Source organism: Dromiciops gliroides, chromosome 2 (assembly GCF_019393635.1).
Source record: "Dromiciops gliroides isolate mDroGli1 chromosome 2, mDroGli1.pri, whole genome shotgun sequence".
Classification (NCBI taxonomy): Eukaryota; Metazoa; Chordata; class Mammalia; order Microbiotheria; family Microbiotheriidae; genus Dromiciops; species Dromiciops gliroides.
This window is the reverse complement of record NC_057862.1, coordinates 36682661-36703712: the sequence shown is the minus strand read 5'-3', so window position 1 is coordinate 36703712 and position 21052 is coordinate 36682661. Positions and strand designations below refer to the sequence as shown.

Below are 21052 nucleotides of genomic sequence, written 5' to 3'. Positions count from 1 at the left end.
ACAGCAGTATTGTTCAATGAGCAATTATGAATGACTTAACTACTCTCAGCAGTGCAATGATCCAAGACAATCCCAAGGAACTAATGAGGAAGCTTTCTATGCACCCCTATAGAAAGAACTGATAAAAAGAACACTTGTGGATTGTACATACGTAACCTGATTGTGATCTTGTGGAGGGGGGAGGAACAAAAATTTGGAACTCTAAATCTTATGAAAATGAATGTTGAAAACTATCCTTACATGTAACTGGAAAATAAAATAAATGTTCGTTGCTGAAAAAAAATGTAATTGGGAAATATTTAACGAAATAACTAAAAGTACAACAAAACATGAATAGAGTGTCAGGACTGGAATCAGGAAGACCTGAGTTCAAAACTGGCCTCAGATAATCACTATCTGTGTGATTCTGGGCAAGTCACTTGCCTCTGTTTGCCTCAGTTTCCTCATCTGTAAAATGGAGATAATAATTACACCTACTTCCCAGGGTGTTGTGAGGATCAAATGAGATAATAATTTTAAAGCACTTAGCATAGTGCCTAGCACATAGTGGGCTCTATAGAAATGTTAGCTCTTATTTTGGGGGGGGGGGGGCGGGGCAGTGGGGGTTAAGTGACTTGCCCAGGGTCACACAGCTAGTAAGTGTCAAGTGTCTGAGGCTGGACTTGAACTTAGGTCCATCCTGAATCCAGGGCTGGTGCTTTATCCACTGAGCCACCTCGCTGTCCCCCACCTACGTGACTTTTGGCAAGTCACAATATCTCTGGACATCAGTTTTCCTCATCCATAAAATAGTCTGAGAACCAGCGTTCTGTGACCCCGGGGAAGGACGTCACCCACCATGCTTTAGGTCAGGAAGAGTGCTGGGATTTGGAGTTGGAAGATTTGGGTCTGACTCCTTGTGCTGCTACGTCAACAAACAGTTATTAAGCACTTATCATGTACAGGGAACTGTGCTAGGCACTGAACACAATTACAAGCAGAAAGGCAGCCTCAGGGAACTGACATTCTAAAGGAGGAAGATGACCCAGAAAAGGAGAAGAGATGGAGGTACAGGGTGGAGACCTTGTAGAGAGAGCCTGGGAGAGTCAGGAGCACCTGGTGGGCAGGAATGAAGACACAACTGGCCTGAGCATCCTCCTCATTGGCTAGATGTGATCAGCCTCTCTGGAGCTGCCATTTATTTATTTATTTTTTTTTTTAGTGAGGCGATTGGGGTTAAGTGACTTGCCCAGGGTCACACAGCTAGTAAGTGTTAAGTGTCTGAGGTCAGATTTGAACTCAGGTACTCCTGAATCCAGGGTCAGTGCTCTATCCACTGCGCCACCTAGCTGCCCCTAGGAGCTGCCATTTATAAGATGATGCAGGATGACCTCTGAGGGTCTTTCCAGCTGTTCACCCTATGATCTCTGATCCTTTCTTTGCTGTTCTCAGTCACCCTTTCTCCAAGAGGAGATGAAAACTGAGGAACTTGGGGAAGGGGGGAGAGTCTGCAACAGGACGGAGGAACTCAGGAATGTTCTGGAGAGCCTTCTTGGAGAAGACTGGCAAACAACTAAGGATGGAGTCCAGAGATAAGCCACCTTTTTTGAATTGCAGAGGGGGCGTGGCCATGGCAACACTGTTCTGAGCCAAACCACAGGCAGCACTTGCCACCTCATGGGAGAGAAAGCCAATCCCAGAGATGCTACTACTGTTTCTGGCTTTTAGTGCTATCCGATACCCCTGCTGGCAGAAAGAGACCCAGTGGAGCCAAAAACGAGGTGAAATTTCCCGTCATTTCCCAATTCTGACAAGCCTCTTGTGATGGATGCAATCTTTACCCTTGTAACAGCTTCAGTCAAAAGGGGAATACATTGGGAATCAGAATACCAAGCACAACCCACCTCTAGCCCACAGGGCCTCAGGAAGAGGGCCAATAAATTCTGGAGCCACCTTGAATTTTGAGGGCTCTACTTACTTCCTATGTATGTGACCTTAAGTGAGACCCTTCTCCTTTCTAATCATCAATTTCTTGTTCTGTAAAATGAGGGAGTTGGACTATAAATAATCTTGACTCCCCCCCAGCTCTAAATCCCATAAGTCTATGGTTTGTAACAGGTTTGGAGCACATCCCTGGTATTTGAAGGGAAGTAGGTTGAGAGGGTCCAAATTGGTGATTTCGTCTGAGTTCCTGGTGTGGAAATTCCCTCCCCCAATGCAGGTCCTGAGGTCATAGATCTGGAGTTGGAAGGGACTTTGGAGATCATTAGAAGTCACTCAGGCAGAGTTCATCATTGGCAGGATTTAAACTCTTGAGCCAGTGCCTTTTTCATTGTCAAAAGGTAAAGTTCAGTGGGGAAGGGGTAATAAAGCCGTCAAGATGAAAAGTATCAATAAAAGAGAAATACAGGAATGAGTTCCAGAGTACCAAGTCACAGAGGAGTTGGGATCAACAATGATGGATGGAGGAACCCACACTGAGGACCCCAGACATTCAAGAAGTATAGAAGGATCTGTTATCAGATGGGCTCTTGAACACTCTGCCAATACCTGCATTTTTTTAGCACCTGCCTTAGGGACAGGGTTGTAGAGTGGGAAGGGAATAGGGCAACGGGTCAGGAGGACCTGGGCTGAAATCCCCTGGTCTATACTTACTAGCTGTGTGACCCTGGGCAAGTCACTTAACCCTGTTTGCCTCAGTTTCCTCATCTGTAAAACAGGATCAAATAAGGCTCGAATGAACTGATTTTAGGATATGAGGAAAGTCCTCTGGCCCCTGAAAAATCACTCCCAGCAGCTAGTTATAGATCTCATCTCTGTATCCACATTCTTTTCCCTGGTTTGTGCTTTTGGAATGACTCTGAGCCTCTCCTGTGATCAAATCTACTTGGTTTTCTAGAATAATAGACTCTCAGAGCCAGAAATTCTCTGAGGCAACTTAGAGATAGGTAAAGACCTTCATTTTACAGGTGGGGAGACTGAGACCAGAAAGGGAAAGTCATGAGCCCAAAGTCACAGAGCCTGAAACGGGGAGTTGAAACCTAGATTCCCATCCCACCATCTATGCATATGACCCTAGAGAAATGCCTTTGTTTCCCTGGGTCTTTATTTCCTCCACCATCAAACAGAGAGAAGAGTATTTACATTAACTGGCCTCACCTGGATGTTGTAAGCAGCAGCTGGGAGCAAACCCCTCAGCAACTGGGAGCTCGAATTACTGTTCTTGGTCCTATCATTATGAGACAGTCCCAGATAAAGGGCCAGGGAGGCAATTTGAGTCCTGCCCTGGATCCAAGAAAGAACATTCCCTCTCTTTCCCTGGCTTGGCAGATAAAGGACAGGTGGTGCCCCTGGGCTTTCCAGGTACCAGGCAGAATATGAAGTCTAGGGCAGCTAGGTGGTACAGTGGATAGAGCACTGGTCCTGGAGTCAGGAGTACCTGAGTTTAAATCTGGCCTCAGACACTTAACACTTACTAGCTGTGTGACCCTGGGCAAGTCACTTAACCCCAATTGCCTCACTAAAAAAAAAAAAAAAAAAGAATATGAAGTCTAGTATTCAGCCAATGGCCAGATTCTGTGTGACCCCCCAAAAGAGAACAAACAAGAGAACAATCTGCTTACTTGAGGATGTCATTCCGATTGAAGAAGGAACAGTCCTGTCAAAAGGGGGAAAAATAGAGTGAGTTGGCAGCATTCGATTACTTTGAGATCTCTGAAAGAAAAATCATAGGTGGTATTTACATAACATTGCTAATTTTTGAGAAGCCCTTTACACATATTATTCCATTTGATCCTTGAAACAACCCCGGGTGTTAGATGCCATTATCATCCCCATCTTTACAAACATGGGAACAGAAGACGACACTGGTTAAATGACTTGTCCACAGTCATACCATCAGTCAGTGCCAGAGGTTGAATTTGAACTCAGCTCTTCCTGACTTCCAAGGCAAGCACTCTTTCTGATGATTCTTAGCAGCCCTGTCCTAGATAAGGCAAATGGTCTGAACCAAGAGCCAAGGGTTACATACCTTTGATACATACAATGGATAAAGCTTGGGGAAATGAAATTGAATTACTTTTTTTTCCCTTTTAATATTAAAATGCCACAGAGAGACTATCTATGGTGCCCAATTCACCAACAGGTAAAACTTTGAGACCTGGCAATGTGGTTACTCTAAATCAGTGATGATTAAACAAGTTGGACTATGAGAACTGGCAAGGCCTTTAGAAATTCCTGTAGTCCAAAGGCTTCACTTGACATAGGAGAAAACTGAGGACCCAAGAGAAAGCATGGTCTGTCCATGGTCACTAGTGATGAGAAGAGCCCAGGACTGGAGATGGAGGACCTGGGTTCAAATCCCGCTTCTGACCCTTACTATCTGTGTGAATTTGGGAAAGTCACTTCACCCTGATGTGACTCAGTTTCCTCACCTGTAAAATAAGGTGGTTAGACCAAATGGCCTCTAAGGGTGTCATCCATCTCTAAATCTATGACCTCATGTCCCTATGATTCCCAGGAAAGTGCTCTACTTGGCTATGCCAAAAAAGGAAGTCGATGGGAATAAGGGACAGCTGCTGAACAAATTAATGTTACACAATCCCAAAGATGATAGCGGAGCTCATTAAGTAAACAGGGTATCCTAATTTGTTGTTTCAGCTCTTCTAGAACTCCCTCTCTTTCTCCAGGGAACTTTTTCTTTAAGAAGGGCTCTTGGTAATCCTAGAAGGACAGAAGAGGTCCCTGCTCATGCTCTTAGGTTTCATTTGCTCAGGGCTCAGATATCCCAGTTCCCTGGCCTCCCCTCAAAGCCGGTCTACTGGCAGATAGTATAGTAAGAGTCTGATTACGGGGCCTGGAACCAGATGGTGCCCCCAGCTCATATTGTCCGAGAAGTCCAGGGTAGGTAGTTAACTCTTTGCTCACTCTACCATAGTAAAGTCCCCACTTATGAAGTTCCCTCGGTGTTTACAATATAGTAGGCACTTAATAAATGCTTATTGATTGAGCAGTCGTGCTGCCATCAGTTGTCCTCACAAGGGATATTACAAATAAGAAGCAGCATCATGATACATTGGAAAGAGTAATGACTCTCCAGTGGGTTCAAATCCTGTTGCAGACCACTTATTACAAAGTCGCTGTGTAACTCTGGGCAAGACACTCCACCACCTTGGTTTCTTCCTATATAAAGTGTAAAGTTTGAATGAGATGACATCTGATGTCCTGTCCACTCTGAGATCTTTGACCCCTGAACAAGGGCTGTGTGCTCATCTTCTCCATTACTTTGGCCCAGCCTGTTCTGTATCCCTGCAATGTCCTCCCTCAATTACCTATACCTGTAGCATTTCTGTTGATACCTCTCTGATGCATCTAAAATGGATTGTCTTATATTATGCCCTCCTGTTTTTACGTCTTATTGTTCTACTAGACTGTAAGCTATATGAGAGCAATGACTGTGTCTCTGATGAAGTCTGTATTTCCACCAGGTCCCCATAGAGCCCTGTACACACGGGGACTATTTAGTAAATGCCTTTTGTTTTGTTTTTGGTTTTTTGGGGGGTTGTTTTTGTTTGTTTTTTTTGTGGGGCAATGGGGGTTAAGTGACTTGGCCAGGGTCACACAGCTAGCAAGTGTCAAGTGTCTAAGGTCGGATTTGAACTCAGGTACTCCTGAATCCAGGGCCAGTGCTCTATCCACTGCGCCACCTAGTTGCCCCCTGGTAAATGCCTTTTGAATAAATAAAGACCAGGTTAGGCAACAACAAGAAAGTTCTCAGAAAAATGAAACTTTCTAGCACTTCTTTTAAAAGATTTCCATCTCATTTTTTTTTTAATCTTCACTTAAAATCATTTCCTACTGAAGTCCTTCCATTAGCATAAGATAATATCATCGTGGATCTGGGATTAGAAGGAACTTCTCAGGTCCTTTAGTCTAGCTGTTCTCAAACTTTTGGTTTCAGAATCTCTTTATACTCTTTTTTTTTTTTTTAAGTGAGGCAATTGGGGTTAAGTGACTTGCCCAGGGTCACACAGCTAGTTAAGTATTAAGTGTCTGAGGCCGGATTTGAACTCAGGTCCTCCTGACTCCAGGACGGGTGCTCTATCCACTATGCCATCTAGCTGCCCCTCTCTTTACACTCTTAACAAGTGTTAAGACTAGGGCAGCTAGGTGGAGAAGTGGATAGAGCACCTGCCCTGGAGTCAGGAGGACCTGAGTTCAAATGTGGCCTCAGACACTTGACACTTGCTAGCTGTATGACCCTGGGCAAGTCACTTAACCCCAATTGCCTCACCAAAACCAAAACAAAATTGTTAAGACTCCCCCAGGCTCTCCCCCACCCCTACAAAGAGCTTTTGTTTATATTTGTCAGTATTCACCATATTATGAATTAAAATATCTCAGTATTATTATAAAAATAGCTTTGATTTCATGGACCCCCCGAAAGGGTCCTGGGGACACGCAGGGATCCCCAGATCACACTTTGAAAACCAGAGATCAGGTCAAACCTCCTTATTCTACAGATGATGAAGCCTGGAGCAAAGAAGGTCTCTTGGCTGGTGCAGGGTCATATAGATCACAAGTCTCAGAGGTAGGATTTGAGTCTGGGTCCTCTGACTTCATCATGGTGACCCCGGGCTCTGAAAAGCTGTGCCAACTAGCAGGATGAGTTTGGGAAGATCCTTCCCAACATGGAATGGCTTTACAAGTGGGCCAGTTGTGGGACCAGGTATCTTTTATCTAGGGTCCGGCCTGGCTAAATGTGAAACTCTTGTCCAGAAGTTGTACACCAGGGGATGGATTGTTTTTGGCCATGGCAACCCATGAAAATCATCTACTGAAAAAAGAGTCATATTATTTACAGCTGAAAGGGGACTTACAGATGATCTAGTCTCATCCATTCATTTTATAGATAAACCAATGCTCAGAAATGTGACTTGCCCAAGGTCGCCCTGTAAGGGGCAGAGCTAGGATTTGACTCCAGATCTAGTGTTTTCTACTCTACCAAACTGCCTGAGATGTGGCGAGGATTCAACCCCTGTGGGCTGAGGGAGTCCCCACACCAGCCTCTAAAGCAGAGGTATCGATCATGTGTTAAATACAACACTGAGCACCGCCCAAACCAGACTAAAACGTCGCTCCTCTCTGATTTTAATGTGTCGATGAATTAATTAAAAAAAAGAAATGCATAAACTCGTGGGGTTTTCTAAGCCGATATGTGGCCTGCAGGGACCCTTATGTGCAGCCGGATGGCCTGTTTCCATTTCAGTTTGATATCACTGCCCTAAAGTATCGGAGTGCTTATATAGATTAAGAACAATAACACCTGACTTTGCCACGAGGCTTCCCCAGCCCTTCTCAGGACAGGCATTATTAAAGTTCTCAATTGGACAGAGCAGGAAACTCAGTCCAGCAGATGGAAAGTCCCTAGCCTAAAGTGACCTAGTTACTTATGACTGACTCTAGCTCCTCAGCACCTAGCACAGTACTTGACCTATAACCGGCACTTTCTAAGTCCTGAATTAATTAATCAATTAATTAATTAATTATGTTCAGTCCTTTCAGTCATATCTCACTCTATGTGACCCTATTTGGGATTTTCTTGGCAGAGATACTAGAGTGTTTTGCCATTTCCTTCTCCAGCCCATTTTACAGATGAGGACACTAAGGCAAACAGGGTTAAGTGACTTGCCCAGGGTCACACCGCTAGTAAGTATCTAAGATTGAATTTGAACTCAGATCTTCCTGATTCCAGGCCAAACATTCTATCCACTGCACCACCTAGCTGCCTCATTGAATGAATTTTTATTGTGCTTTGGGACTACAGCCCTTTGGGCTTATGGAGAGGTTGCTTCAGGGAATACCCTTTGCCCTGGCTCCAGCTTCCTTTTTTCCTGCCAGAGGATTCTGGGCAGCCTGACAGGCATGCCAATGAGAGATGCTTCTGCTTGGAACCCTGAGCTGTTGCCCAGACAGCCGGCATCCCAGCTCCATTCTAGAACAGAACCCAGACTCTTTGATGGGGTTACTGACACCGCCCTGGTGAACTGGATTATCTTTAATGACATTTGGGTGGCAGTGGAACTCCTACAATTCAATTGTGTGATGATTAGCAGAAGGGATGAGGTAGGTGTGTGTGTGTGTGTGTGTGTGTGTGTGTGTGTGTGTGTGTGTGAACAGATGCATTAGAAGATGAATCATTTTATGTTCTAACCAGCCTTTGGGGCCTAGTCGTTATGTTCTGATTCAGGAGAAAGAAGAACCCTAGAAAACCATCACTGGGCTAGTCCACCAATGACCTTGAAATCACCCTCACCAGGAGATAATGTGGTATGGTAAAAACAGGTCATGGCTAACACTCCTGGGTTCAGATTCCAGCTCTGCCCCCATCTCTGTTTGGCCTTGGAGAAGTCGCCCAATATCTCTAGGTCTCAGTATCCTTAACAATAAAATGGGTATAATAATAGTTTGTTACAAAAGCAACCCTCCCGTTACCATTGTTGGAAACAGTCTGAACCATACTGCATGCTTAGAATGTGTCATTAAGGATGAGAAGAAGCAGCAGGGTACAGAGGAAAAAGCCCTAGGTTTTAGGTTTTAGGAGTTAGAGGAACTGGGTTCCAATCCTGACTCTGTCACAGCCTACCTCTATTACCTTGGACAAGTCACTTGCCTAAGTTTCCTCATCTATACAGCGAAGGGGTTGGACCAGATGAACTCTGAAGTCCTTCAATCTATAAATCTATGATTGTATAAGATGGGGGGGAGGGGGGAATGAGAAGGGAAAAGATGTGAATAGACACTGAGCTCATTGTGTGTCCATCCAAGAACTGAGAATTAGTCACATTTCATACCCAAAAGAAGGACTTGGTGCAGAGTCAAACAAGGTTTGGAAAAAAGATTCAAATATCACTTGTCTCTTTTGGAGGGAAGGGAAGAGAAGGGAAAGAAAGGGAGGGGAGGGGAGGGGAGGGGAGGGGAGGGGAGGGGAGGGGGGGAAAAGGAAAAGAAGGAAAAGTCAAAGCAAAGGAAATTACAAAAGTGTGTAAACTCCTCCTAAGAGACTTTACAAAGAATCCCACCCTAGAAAGTTTTAAGAACAGAAGCAACACTCCTCTTCCCAGGGATGGCCAATGCCCAGTCTAGCCTAAACCTTACTCTCCCTTCCTCCTAACATTTGGAATTCAGAGACAGCCTCTATAAATCACAGCATGACCCATACCATGAGGTGCTTTGGAGAGACTGCAATCTATAGGAGGTAGCAAGGTAGAGTGGAAAGAGCATTCCTTGCCTTTGGAGATGGAGGAGATGGATTCAAATCCTGACTGCACCATGTCATCTCTCCTTACCCCCCCCAAGACATAGTCTCTCCTTCCTTGGAACAACAATGGAGTGGAGTAGAAAGAAGTCCAGATCCAGAGTCCAAAGACTCTGCCACTTACTCCTTCTGTGACCTTTGGCAAGTTACTTAAGCTCCCTAGATCTGTCTTCTCATCTGTAAAATAGGTGGTGGGGTTGAACTAAATGACTCTTACCATCCCTTCTGGATCTAAATCCTACATACATTCTGATCAGGTCCATCAAACTGCCAAGGAGTATTTATAAGACCCTGTGTTGCCCTAAGGTAGCTTCTAATCTAGCTGTAGGAGATAAAACATCACATTGGAAATAATAATGAAAGAAAAGACACTGCCCTCCACAGGTATCTATCCTAAGTGTGCTGATATGCGCCATCTCCCAGGGGAATGGCCAAGTATCATAGGATGCTATTCCAAGGGAAGAAGTTTCTAGGATGCTAGCCAAAGAAGAGAAGTTCTTAGGGTTGCAGCTCTTCCAGGATGCTGTTTCAAGGACAAGTGTCTGAGACTATAACTGTTCACATATATTATTGTCCCCTTCAGTACCAGAGCCAAGCCCAGGCTGGCTTTGAACTTGATACCAGTGACTTTCTCCAGGCTCTGTAAATGAAGCTGGGTATAAGATAGAGACCCAGGAACCAGAACACTGGGTTGGCACCACAAGTCCCTGGGGCCAAGATCCCAAGTTCACCCTCTATTTCTTCAAAGTACACTTGGCATCTAGCAACCTGAGAGCCCTGGGTCATCCAGCTGAGCTGAAGATGCCTTTCCTCCTGGGCCGAAGAAGGCAGATTTCCAAGTCCTCTCTCCATCATCCCTCACCCCTACTCACAAGAGTGAAAGTATAAGTCCCAGATCAGATTTTATGCTAGGTCTATTTCCTAAGCACATTGTTAATTGAAAAAAGAGACCTGCCCCAGCAAAATAAAATATTCAAGCAGTCTTATGTGTGTTAGTGAAAATAACCTATATGGGCAAGGGTCAAAGCAGGCATAAGAATCAACAATGATCTAATATAAAATGATGCAAATAAAAAGCCTCTATGGTGGCATATGTGGGAAGGGTTGACTGGGTTTAGAATCAGGGGAATGGCAGAATTTGAGAGTTGGAAGGCACGGCAGCAGCCATCTCATTCGACCCTCTCCTACACGAAGAGATCCCCACTATCACATACCCACCAACCTTTGAGTGAACGTCCCCAAGGAGAAGGAAACCACCAGCTCTCTAGGTAAGCTCTAATTATTAGGAAGGCTTTCCTGACATTCAGTCACCAAAGCTGGCCTCTGCCCCTTCCAACCACTGTTCCTTGTTCTTCCCTCTGGGGCCAAACAAAAGTCCCACCTCTCTTTTGTGTGAAAGTCCATCAAATACTTGAAGTCTTCTCTTCTTCAGGCTAAACAGGCCTGCTTCCTTCAGCTGACCCTCAGAGGTCATGAACCCATGGCCTTTCACCACCCTCATTGCCCTTCTCTGGACAGCCTCCAGTTTATCAATATCTTTCTCAAACCATGATGCCCATAACCGAACACCACACTCTGACCAGACAAAGGCAGAATACAGAGGGATGATCACCTTCCTATCCATGGAAACTCTGTCCTTTCTAATGCAGTCCAAGGGAACATTAGCTTTTTTTGACTGCCAGAGCACACTGCTGACTAAGATTGAGCTTGCAGACCACTAAAACCCTCAGATTGTTTTCAGAACAATCACTATCTATAGCTCCCTCATCTTAGGCTGGAGGAGCTGACTTTTTGTACTCACATGCAAGACTTTAAATTTATCCTATTGAATTCCATCTTACTAGATTCAGCCCCAAAAGGTGCCATTTATTCCCCATGTGACTTTGGACCAGTTGCATTTTTTTGGACTCCAGTTTCTTTATCTGTCAAACAGGGGGGTTGTTTTGTTTTTGTTTTTGCCGGGCAGTGGGGGTTAAGTGACTTGCCCAAGGTCACATGGCTAGTAAGTGTCAAGTGTCTGAGGCCGGATTTGAACTCAGGAACTCCTGAATTCAGGGCCGGTGCTTTATCCACTGTGCCACCTAGCCGCCCCTCTAAGCAGGGAGGTTGTATTGAATAGTCTCTAAAGAGGAGAGAGGAGAGAAAGAAAGGAAGGAAGGAAGGAAGGAAGGAAGGAAGGAAGGAAGGAAGGAAGGAAGGAAGGAAGGAAGGAAAAGAAAAGAAAAGAAATGAAATGAAGGAAGGAGGGATGGAGGGAAGGAAAGAAGGACAGAAGGAAGGAGGGAAGGAGGGAGGGAAAAGAAAAGAAAAGAAATGAAGGAAGGAAGGAAGGAAGGAAAAGGAAAGAAAAGAAAAGAAATGAAGGAAGGAGGGATGGAGGGAAGGAAAGAAGGACAGAAGGAAGGAGGGAAGGAGGGAAGGAAGGAAGGAAGGAAGGAAGGAAGGAAGGAAGGAAGGAAAAGAAAAGAAATGAAGGAAGGAGGGATGGAGGGAAGGAAAGAAGGACAGAAGGAAGGAGGGAAGGAGGGAGGGAAAAGAAAAGAAATGAAGGAAGGAGGGATGGAGGGAAGGAAAGAAGGACAGAAGGAAGGAGGGAAGGAGGGAGGGAAAAGAAAAGAAAAGAAATGAAGGAAGGAAGGAAGGAAGGAAAAGAAAAGAAAAGAAATGAAGGAAGGAGGGATGGAGGGAAGGAAAGAAGGACAGAAGGAAGGAGGGAAGGAGGGAGGGAAGGAAGGAAGGAAAAGAAAAGAAATGAAGGAAGGAGGGATGGAGGGAAGGACAGAAGGAGGGAGGGAAGGAGGGAAGGAGGGAGAACAAAAAAGCTGCACACTTATCAATCACCATATTTTGAAAACCAAAAACACTTTATAAGAGCACAGACAGATTTAGAAGAAGAGGAGAGGAAATGATGTTGCTGTTGTTTTTTTTCTTTCTTTCGGTCAGAATATAAACTCCTTGAATTCTAAGGCAGCCAGGCGGCACACTGGATAGAGTGCTGGACCTCAAGTCAGCAAGAAATGAGTTCAGACACTGTGTGATTCTGGGCAAGGCACAACCTCTCCCTGGGTTTTCTCATCTGTAAGTGGAATAATAACAGCATCTGTCTCCCAGGGTTATTGTCGGTATAAAACGAGGTATTTGCAAAGTGTTTCGATGACTTCAAAGTACGATATAAACCTGGCTCTTGTTATTATTTTCCTTGGAGATTCCTTTCATTTTCATTCCACTTTATGTTTGTTGAAAATGTTGGTTCAGTTTGACTTTAAAATAACTTAAGATTAAAATTCAGAAAAGAGAAGGAGAAGATGCACCTGGGGGCCTGAACAGACGTCCCTCCTTTTCTCTCTCCTTTTTCCCAATTGTGGAGATAGCCAAAAATACCCTCTCCCCTTCACCTCTGACCCCAAAGTACCCTGGGTGTCTTTAATTGACTATGAGAGACAAGATTAGAAGGTTTGGGATGAGCTCTGGGTTGATCGCCCCAGTCCAAACCTCTAATATTCTCTCCGGACTCTCCTTTTAGGGGCATTGGGATGGAAGCAGCCAAGCTTAGCTGGTGAGCTCCCAGAAGCAGACCCATCTCTGACTTGCTGGGGCCCCTTTGCCTGGAGAGGCCTTCCATTGCCCATGCAGAGGGGTAAAGATAGAGGGAGGAGAAGACAACCCGATCTAGACTGGCTCTGACTCTAGGTCACCTGGAGGCTGGAAGTGAGTCAGAGGTCCCACTGTATGAAAGAGGAGACAGACTCAGGAAGCAGACTGTGGCTGGAGAATGAGCATGCCACAGAGCCCCAGGTCAGCTAGAGGAAATGTCTTAGCAGTTCTGGTTAGGGTGCCCAGGAGGGGTTGGAAAGGAAGCTGATATCCTTTACAAGAGCTCACCACTTTATAGTCCTTTATCGTTTACAAAAACACTTTCCTCACAACAGTCTTCTGAGATAAGCAGTTCAAATATTATCCCCCTTTCACAGAAGAGAAACTGAGGCTCGAAGAGGTGAAGAGACCTCCTCAAGGTTACAAAGCTAGCAAGAGGTAGCGTGGGTGCTTGAACCCGGGTCTTCTTTGCAGAAAGTTCCCTTCCCGCTCCCGAGGGGGCTGGAGAAGACTGGGCGCTCAAGACCCGCTGTCCCACATGTACGCCCCTGCCCCGAGCATCCCGGGAGCCCGGAGAGATGGCAAGGGATAAAGGGCGGATCCCAGCTGAGCCCGCCTCCTGGGCAGCGGAGCGTGGCTTCTAGAAGTCTTAAGTTAGGATGGGCTGGGGATGGAGGAGGAGTTGGCAGGAGGCAAAAGGAGGCAGAAGGGCGCACCATCCCAATCCCCCCAGCCCAGCCCAGCCCCCTGCTCCTAGCAGGGCCCCTCACCTGGTAGTTGTCCAGCTGCTCGTCAGTGAAGATCGTCTGCTTGTTCCCCATCTTAGCCGCGGAACCGGGGCTCGGCCCGGGCCAAGTCTTCCATCAGAAGCTTTCTGCTGGCTCTCAGGGACCCCGGCGTCCGAGCCTCTGGGGCCCGATCGGACGGACGGTGCTCGGTCCCCGGGTGTCCCTAGTACTGCCTGTCACCCCGATCGCCCCCTCTGGGGGCCAGGTGGCCGGAGGAGGAGCGAGAAGAAGGGGCGGAGATGGCTGGAAGGGCCGGGAGTCAGCCCAGCGGGTGCATCTCAGTGGACCCTCGCCGGGGCCGCAGCCTCTGACAACGCCACCAGCTACCTACGGCTCCGCCCGGGCGGGCTGGGATCGGGAGGACTGGCAGAGAGGCGGGGCAGCCGGAGGGAGATGAGTGCCCGCGTCCCCGGACAGCTCCGGACAGCTCCGGCCCCTGGTCTCCTCGCCAAGGTCCGCGGGCTCCTGGGGTCCGGGCCTTTAAGGCCGCCCAGCCCGGGGGAGGGAGGGGAGGGAAGGGGAGCAGAGGGCGGGGCTGTGCCAGTCCCACCCAGGCTGCCTCTTGGCCACACCAGGCTGGAGGCTCCGCCTCCAGGGAACCTGGGGAAGGAGGCAGCCGGGAGGGAGCGGGGAGAGGTCCCTGACACGCTTTTCCGAATACACTGCCCCCCCCCCAGCCCACCTCCCCACTTTCCATCCTCCCACCCCCTGACCGTGCCCAACCTTTGCCCAGAGACGATCTGCAAGCAGGGGCCCCTGTCTCCACCCCGGCTGTACCCACCATCATGCAGTTTCTGCTCACCTTTTGGCCTCCAATCTCTGGCCCTGTCCAGAGGACACTCCCCGCAGGGGTCAGAGGAAGGTTCCTGATAGAAAGCCGTGTCATGGGCCATGAATAGGCTGCCTATTACCTGTAGAGTTCACTCACACACTCACACACACACACACACACACACACACACACACATAGAGACACAGACACACACAGAGGTACACACACTCTCACACAGAGGCACACACACTCACACACAGAGGTACACACACACAATCACACACATAGGCACACATACACACACACACAGAGGCACACACAGACACACACACACAGACACAGAGGCACACAGACACACACACAGGCACACATACTCACACACACAGAGGCTCACACACAACCTTCAGCCTGTTTTTTTGGCCCTCCCTAAACTGCTCTAAGTTACCTTGCCAGTCAATCACTGGGCACCTAGGTGGCATGATGGGACTGCAATCCAGAAGGCCTGAGGTAAATCAAGTCATTTCCCCTCAGCTTCCTGGTCTGGGGGAACAACTGCAAGCCCTCCCAGGGTTGTTTCAAGGAGCATTTAGTATAGTGCCTGGCACATAGTAGGCATTTAACAAATGTTCCTTCCTTCCAATGAGCATTTCAGTCCCCATCATGGGCCAAGCTCTGTGGGAGGCAGTGCTGATGGAGAGCTGCTCTAGGACTTGTGTCCAAGGGCTGCCTCTGACGCTAATGGCCAAGTGACCCTTGACCTCTTGGGGCTCTAGCCCACTCTAGGATGAGGACTATTGCTGCTGAGGAGGTACCCACCTGCACTGGTAGAGGGAATTCCCTTTCCCCGTGCAATCACAGGCCCCATCCCCATCCGCATCCCCTGCAAGCACCCTATGCTCCAGACAGCAGGGTCTGCAGGCTCTTCCCCGATCTTGTCCTGCTTTCTTCCTCCCGTGGACCAGCCTGAGGGGGCCGATCCTTCCATGGGACTGCCCCCCCTCCAATCTTTGCCTATTGAAACCCATTCTCCTTCTCTAAGGCCCAGCTCCGATACCACATCCTCCAAGATGCCACCCTCCCGGCTGAATGTGTTGACTCTGTCCACATTTTCCTGAAGGATTTTGTCTGGATCTCTCCCTGCTTATACCCCTGTTTAGAACGTAAGCTCTCCTGAGCTGTTTTCACCTTTGTCCCATTAGAACCCAGGATGGAAGCCTGTAAGTGCTAAATGAATGTTTGCTGAATTAGATTGGTTGCTGGGGGCTTCTCTGGCACCTCCCCATGTCATTAAAAAAGCCAAACCCAGAGCCAGAGAGATGGCATGATTGTCTTCATCCAGGTCTTGCCAGCTGCTGGACCTGCAGGGGGCAGAGCAAGAGGCTGGCCCTGGCCTGAGAGAGGCCTTGGACATCATGCCCCGGTGGGAGGCAAGGGAGCCAGAGTCTGAAAGGGAATCTCGGTCAAGTAGGCCTAACCTCCTTGCAGCAGCTCCCTCTGGTGCCAGAGACAGGATGGGGGGCTATTCCTTTTCCACTGAGCAGAATGGATTTAGCACCTGCTGTGTGTTAGGCACCATGCTAGTTGCTCTGTGAACAAATATGGAAGTGATGCAGCCCCTGCCCTCAAGGAACTTACATTCTAAAGGAAGGAGACTCTCTCTTTCTCTCCATATATACACACACTTATATTGATATATACACATATATACATAATATATGTAAGTATATATGTATGTATATGTATATACATGCACATACTTACACACACATATATATAATGTATGATATATAATATCATATGTATGTATATGAAAGTTGTAGTCAAGGAAAGTTTTGGTCTAGGGAGTGACAGGAATGAGGACTGGCCTCATTGAAACAGTAACTCTGATTTTGATTTTATTATTGTTCTCAGAGGAGGAGAGTGTGAGAGCAGCAGATGGGGTGATGGTGGGGGACACAGCATCCAGGGACCAGAACTAGCCTCTAACCTGCAGAAGCTGAACAGAGCAGGCTCGGGACAGGTGAGTCAGGAATTCAAGAGAAGTTTTATTTTCAGAGTGAGGGAAATGGCTTGCAAGTAAGGCTGTGTGTGTTGGGGCCCCATCCCTAGCTTTTCCCCAGTTTGTCCATGAGAGCTGAGGGAGATGGATGGGCCGACTTCTAAACTTACACATGTGTTTCTCCATTTTGAATTCTAGTTAGCAGCAGTGTCAGGTCTCAGAGTCAGGATGATGGAGGAGGCAAAAAGGGGTTAATAGAAAAACCCAAGACCCGAGCTTTAATTCAGATATTAGCTCCAAAAGGGAGTTAGACCCCAGTTAATGGATAACTTATGCTAGGTTCTTGTACCCACAGAAATCAGTGCCCATAATGGGAACAGAGGGAGAGAGGCCATGATGACCTTAGACTAAAGGACAACAGTATAAAAATTCTAATGAAAAAATGATTATATTTTGAAACTAGCCATGGGAATCAGAAAGAGACATGTGCAGAAAAAGCCAAATTTGTCCCCAGATTCACCTTATGATGTGTAAACCCCCAAAGCACACCTCCACTGAAAAAGGTACCCACCTTGGGGGTTGGCTTAGGACCCCCAGGAACTCCAAATTAGGATAAGCCCTCCCTTGTAACACCCCAAGGTGGAGAATATTATAATGAGGACAGGCCCTCCCCTGTACCTCCCCAAGGTGGAGATTATTATAATGAGACTGATAATCAATTTATCCATACTTCCTTTCACTATTTGAGAGATACCTTTCCACTTTTCTGGTTCTCTCCCTGTGGTCACCCACAGTATTGCAATAAAACTTGGGAAATTGAGTCACTGAGTCTTGTAATTCTTTTGGGATGACTCACAATCAATTTGACCCCAAATTCCATCCCACATCAAGGAGACCAGGGCTAGAGTCTTGTCTGTTGCTAACTATGTCACCCTGGGAAAATCACAACAGCCCTTTGGGAGGGCCTCAGTTTTACCATCTATAATATGGGTACAACTATTCTCACACCACTTACTTCACCAGGCTCTTGTGAGGATCAAATGAGATAACATTCCAACTCCAACACTTCTTCCATTAAAGATAGTGTTTTTCTTTTTCTTTTTTTTTGCAGGGCAATGAGGGTTAAGTGACTTGCCCAGGATCACACAGCTAGTAAGTGTCAAGTGTCTGAGGCCGGATTTGAACTCAGGTACTCCTGAATCCAGGGCTAGTGCTTTATCTACTGTGCCACCTAGCCACCCCCAAAGACAGTGTTTTTCTAATAACAATCCTGAAAGGTGGACAACTTCAGTCATGATTATGACTGTTTTGCAAATAAGGAAACCAATGCTCAGAAAGCTTACAGTTATAAGGTAGGATTGGAACCTAATCTGTTGACTCCAAGTCCTGTGCTTTCTGCTTTCTACCACACCATACTACACCCCACCTCACACCACATTGTTTGGGGGGACTTGCAACCTGGATGGGGGGGGGGAGGCTAGCCTGCCCAAAGAATTGGCGGCTCATCACGAATCTTGTAAAATAAAAAGAGATTTATTAGGAGAGGGGAATATGTGTCCGGGAACAGATCACCATGGTGACTGTCCCACTGGGGTAAGAGAAGACCTGGTCTTTTTTTTTTTTTTTTTTTAGTGAGGCAATTGGGGTTGTGACTTGCCCAGGGTCACACAGCTAGTAAGTGTTAAGTGTCTGAGGCCAGATTTGAACTCAGGTACTCCTGACTCCGGGGGCCGGTGCTCTATCCACTGCGCCACCTAGCTGCCCCTAGACCTGGTCTTTTTTATCTTTACAAAACAAAGAAAGGGGAGGGAAGGAGCAAGATAACTGTGAGAGGATCTTTGAATGATAGGGTATCAGCAGGATATGCAGCATCCATCCAGAGCCTGCATATCATCTTGCAGACCTTGATCCTGCTTATCAGTGTAGCAGGGTCTTGCTCAGCCACATCTTATTCCTGAGGTGCTTTTCCCTTGGGAAAGTTTTAGGGATTCCTTGGGGGTTGGGAGCCGTAGGTTTCTTGGGGTCCCCCTGCATTCCCACAACCACACCACACCACGGTGTATTTGAAGCCTAGAGAAAATGCCCTTCCTCCTACGTCCTCCACTTAGCCATCGATTGTGTACTATGGTCATCGGGGTTCCTGTCCCCCATGTCCTCAAGCTCCACCAAGCAGGGAACCTGGTTTCCCAAACTTTGTATCTCACTGAAACACAATGCTCAGCACACAGTAGATACCTAATAAGTACCCTCTGAGAAGGAAGGGCAGAGAAGGAGGACAGCTTCGAAAGCCTTCCGCTGTCCTTATTACATACTGAAAAAGCAAAGCCTGCCAAGCCCAGCAGACACCTTTGCTTTCACACACAACCCTTTTCCTCTGTTCGCCTCTGCACGTGGAAATCCTCATCTTATTTGGTGTTTGATATGTTCAGAAGAAAAATGCTTAATTAATTATAATATATATAATATAACATAAATATAAATAATATATAATTATAATAAATTATAATTTAAATTATAATCATAATAATAGCATTTATATATTACTTTACGGTTTGCAAAGAGCTTTGCAAATATCATCTCATTTGATTCTCATACCAACCTTGAGAGGTGGGTGCTATTATTATCATCACTCCCATTTTACATTTGGGGAAACCGAGACAGGTAAAGGTCAAATGACTTATCCAAGGTCACACAGCTAGTATCATCGGAGGCTAGATTTGAACTTAGGTCCTCCTGACTCCAAGTATAACACTCTATCTACTGGGTCACCTAACTGCCTGATATCTATTTAAATAAATTAAATAAACAAAACTGAATGAATGAATGCATATGTCATAGGAAGTAGAGATTGTCTCTAAGTAAAATAGAAGGTTCTCAGAGTTGTTATCTCCCAGGGTTCCTAGGAATGAGGTTTTATAGATTTGGTACGGGTCATTAGTCTGTCCATGCAGTATGTTAGAGAAAGACTCATTCTGTCAGTTAGTCAACTACCAATTTATTAAGCACCTCTTATATGCCTGACACTGTGCCAAGTGCTGGGAATACAATGAAAGGCAAAAACTCAATAGTCCTTGCTCTCAGGGAGCTCACAGTCTAATGTGAAAGAGCTCCAGGCCTCTGGAGGCACAGCATGAGAATTTGGATCCTTGCTCAAGACTTTTTGAGCCCTTGTGTGATTTGGGTAAGTCATGTACAAGCCCCTTGAGGTTCAGTGTCAATATGTATAAAATGAAAGGGTTGGATGAAAGGATCTCTTAGGTCCTGGTCAGTTCTAAATCCTACTAGGAAAATAATAAAATAAAATAAAAAATCCAATGAGAAGCCAACAAAATGTGTATCACTGTTATCGGCTGACAATGATTGACCGTTATCTTCATTTACTAAGGTCTTTGAGGTTTTAAAAATGAGATAGTCAAAGAAAGAGGAAACTCTCAGGTGTGTTGAGTAGACCCCCCCATGGAGGATTTGTTCAGTTGGCCTGCTTATCACACAACACTCTATCTCCCCTCTCCTTGTCTTTGCATTGGCTGTGCCCCATGCCTGGGATGCACTTCCCCCTCATTGACACCTCTGAAGAATCTCTAACTTCCTAGGCTAGGCTCACACACCATCTCTTCCAGGAAGACTTCCAGGAACCACCCACCCACCCCCTGTTGCTGGTGCCTTCCCTCCAAAATCATCAGGAATTTCTTTGTATCTGCCGTGATATATATATACATTATTTTCCCTGATTCAAACCTTGAGCTCCTCATGGGTAGGCATTTTCTGGTACACAGCAGGTGGTTAATAAATGCACATTGAGGGGGCAGCTAGGTGGCTCAGTGGATAGAGCACCAGCCCTGGATTCCGGAGGACCTGAGTTCAAATCTGGCCTCAGACACTAGACACTTAATTAGCTGTGTGACCCTGGACAAGTCACTTAACCCTCATTGCCCCACAAGAAAAAAAAAAGATGCACATTGAGGAGTGAGTAAATTCAAGGGAAGACAGGGAGAAGAAGCACCTGGGAGGATTGTGGCATGCATCCGTTGAAAGAGGCCTTGAATTGAGAGCTAACTCACCTAAGTTGGCTGAGTGTCATCATCTTTATTTGTCCAAAGTCATGTCCAAGTGATACTACAGTTTACTAATGACTGATTGATTACACAGCAGAATGATGACCCTGCAGGGTAAGTAAACCTTCCCCTAAAGGTCAATTCAATTCAACCTGCACAATTATTTGTTGAGCTACAGGTGCCTGGGGCTGGGCTTGGCACAGACTGGTAGACTCCTCCCCAGACAGGGCTTGAAGTAGGCAGAAAGAGAAGGGGTCTCTTTTTTCAGAATCTTAACTAGAGTGAGGCAACAAGAACTTTGGGCCAGGCTACCAAATTTAAAGAAATTTGTAGTCCTTTGGCTGAGTACAAACAACAGAATTCAGCCCATGCTGTCCATAGCACAAATAATTAGTTAAATTAGGAAGCTACAAGGCTAGAGTGAATTCCTTCTATGATGTAGTGGAAAATTCACTGGATTGGGAATCGATTCAAACCTGCCACTTACTAGTTGTGTGACTTGTACAAGTTACTTGGACCTCAGGGATGTCTCCAGACCTCATCTTCCTC

At 46.3% G+C, this 21052-nt stretch overlaps 1 protein-coding gene across 2 annotated transcripts in view; it reads right to left on the bottom strand.

The window, feature by feature from the left end:
• The window catches only part of CIB2 (calcium and integrin binding family member 2), a 36498-nt gene extending 22293 nt beyond the window's left edge, over positions 1-14205 (bottom strand). Inside the window, exons 1-2 of one of the 2 annotated variants that reach the window (XM_043980055.1) lie at positions 13660-14205; positions 3603-3637 (exon numbers count right to left, since the gene is read on the bottom strand). In XM_043980055.1, coding sequence (XP_043835990.1) covers positions 3603-3637; positions 13660-13710 — 86 coding nt within the window. In that variant the 5' untranslated portion in view covers positions 13711-14205. The remainder of the gene's footprint in view (positions 1-3602; positions 3638-13659) is intronic. The other variant, XM_043980056.1, reaches the window with a different exon arrangement.
• Positions 14206-21052: the final 6847 nt, after the last annotated feature.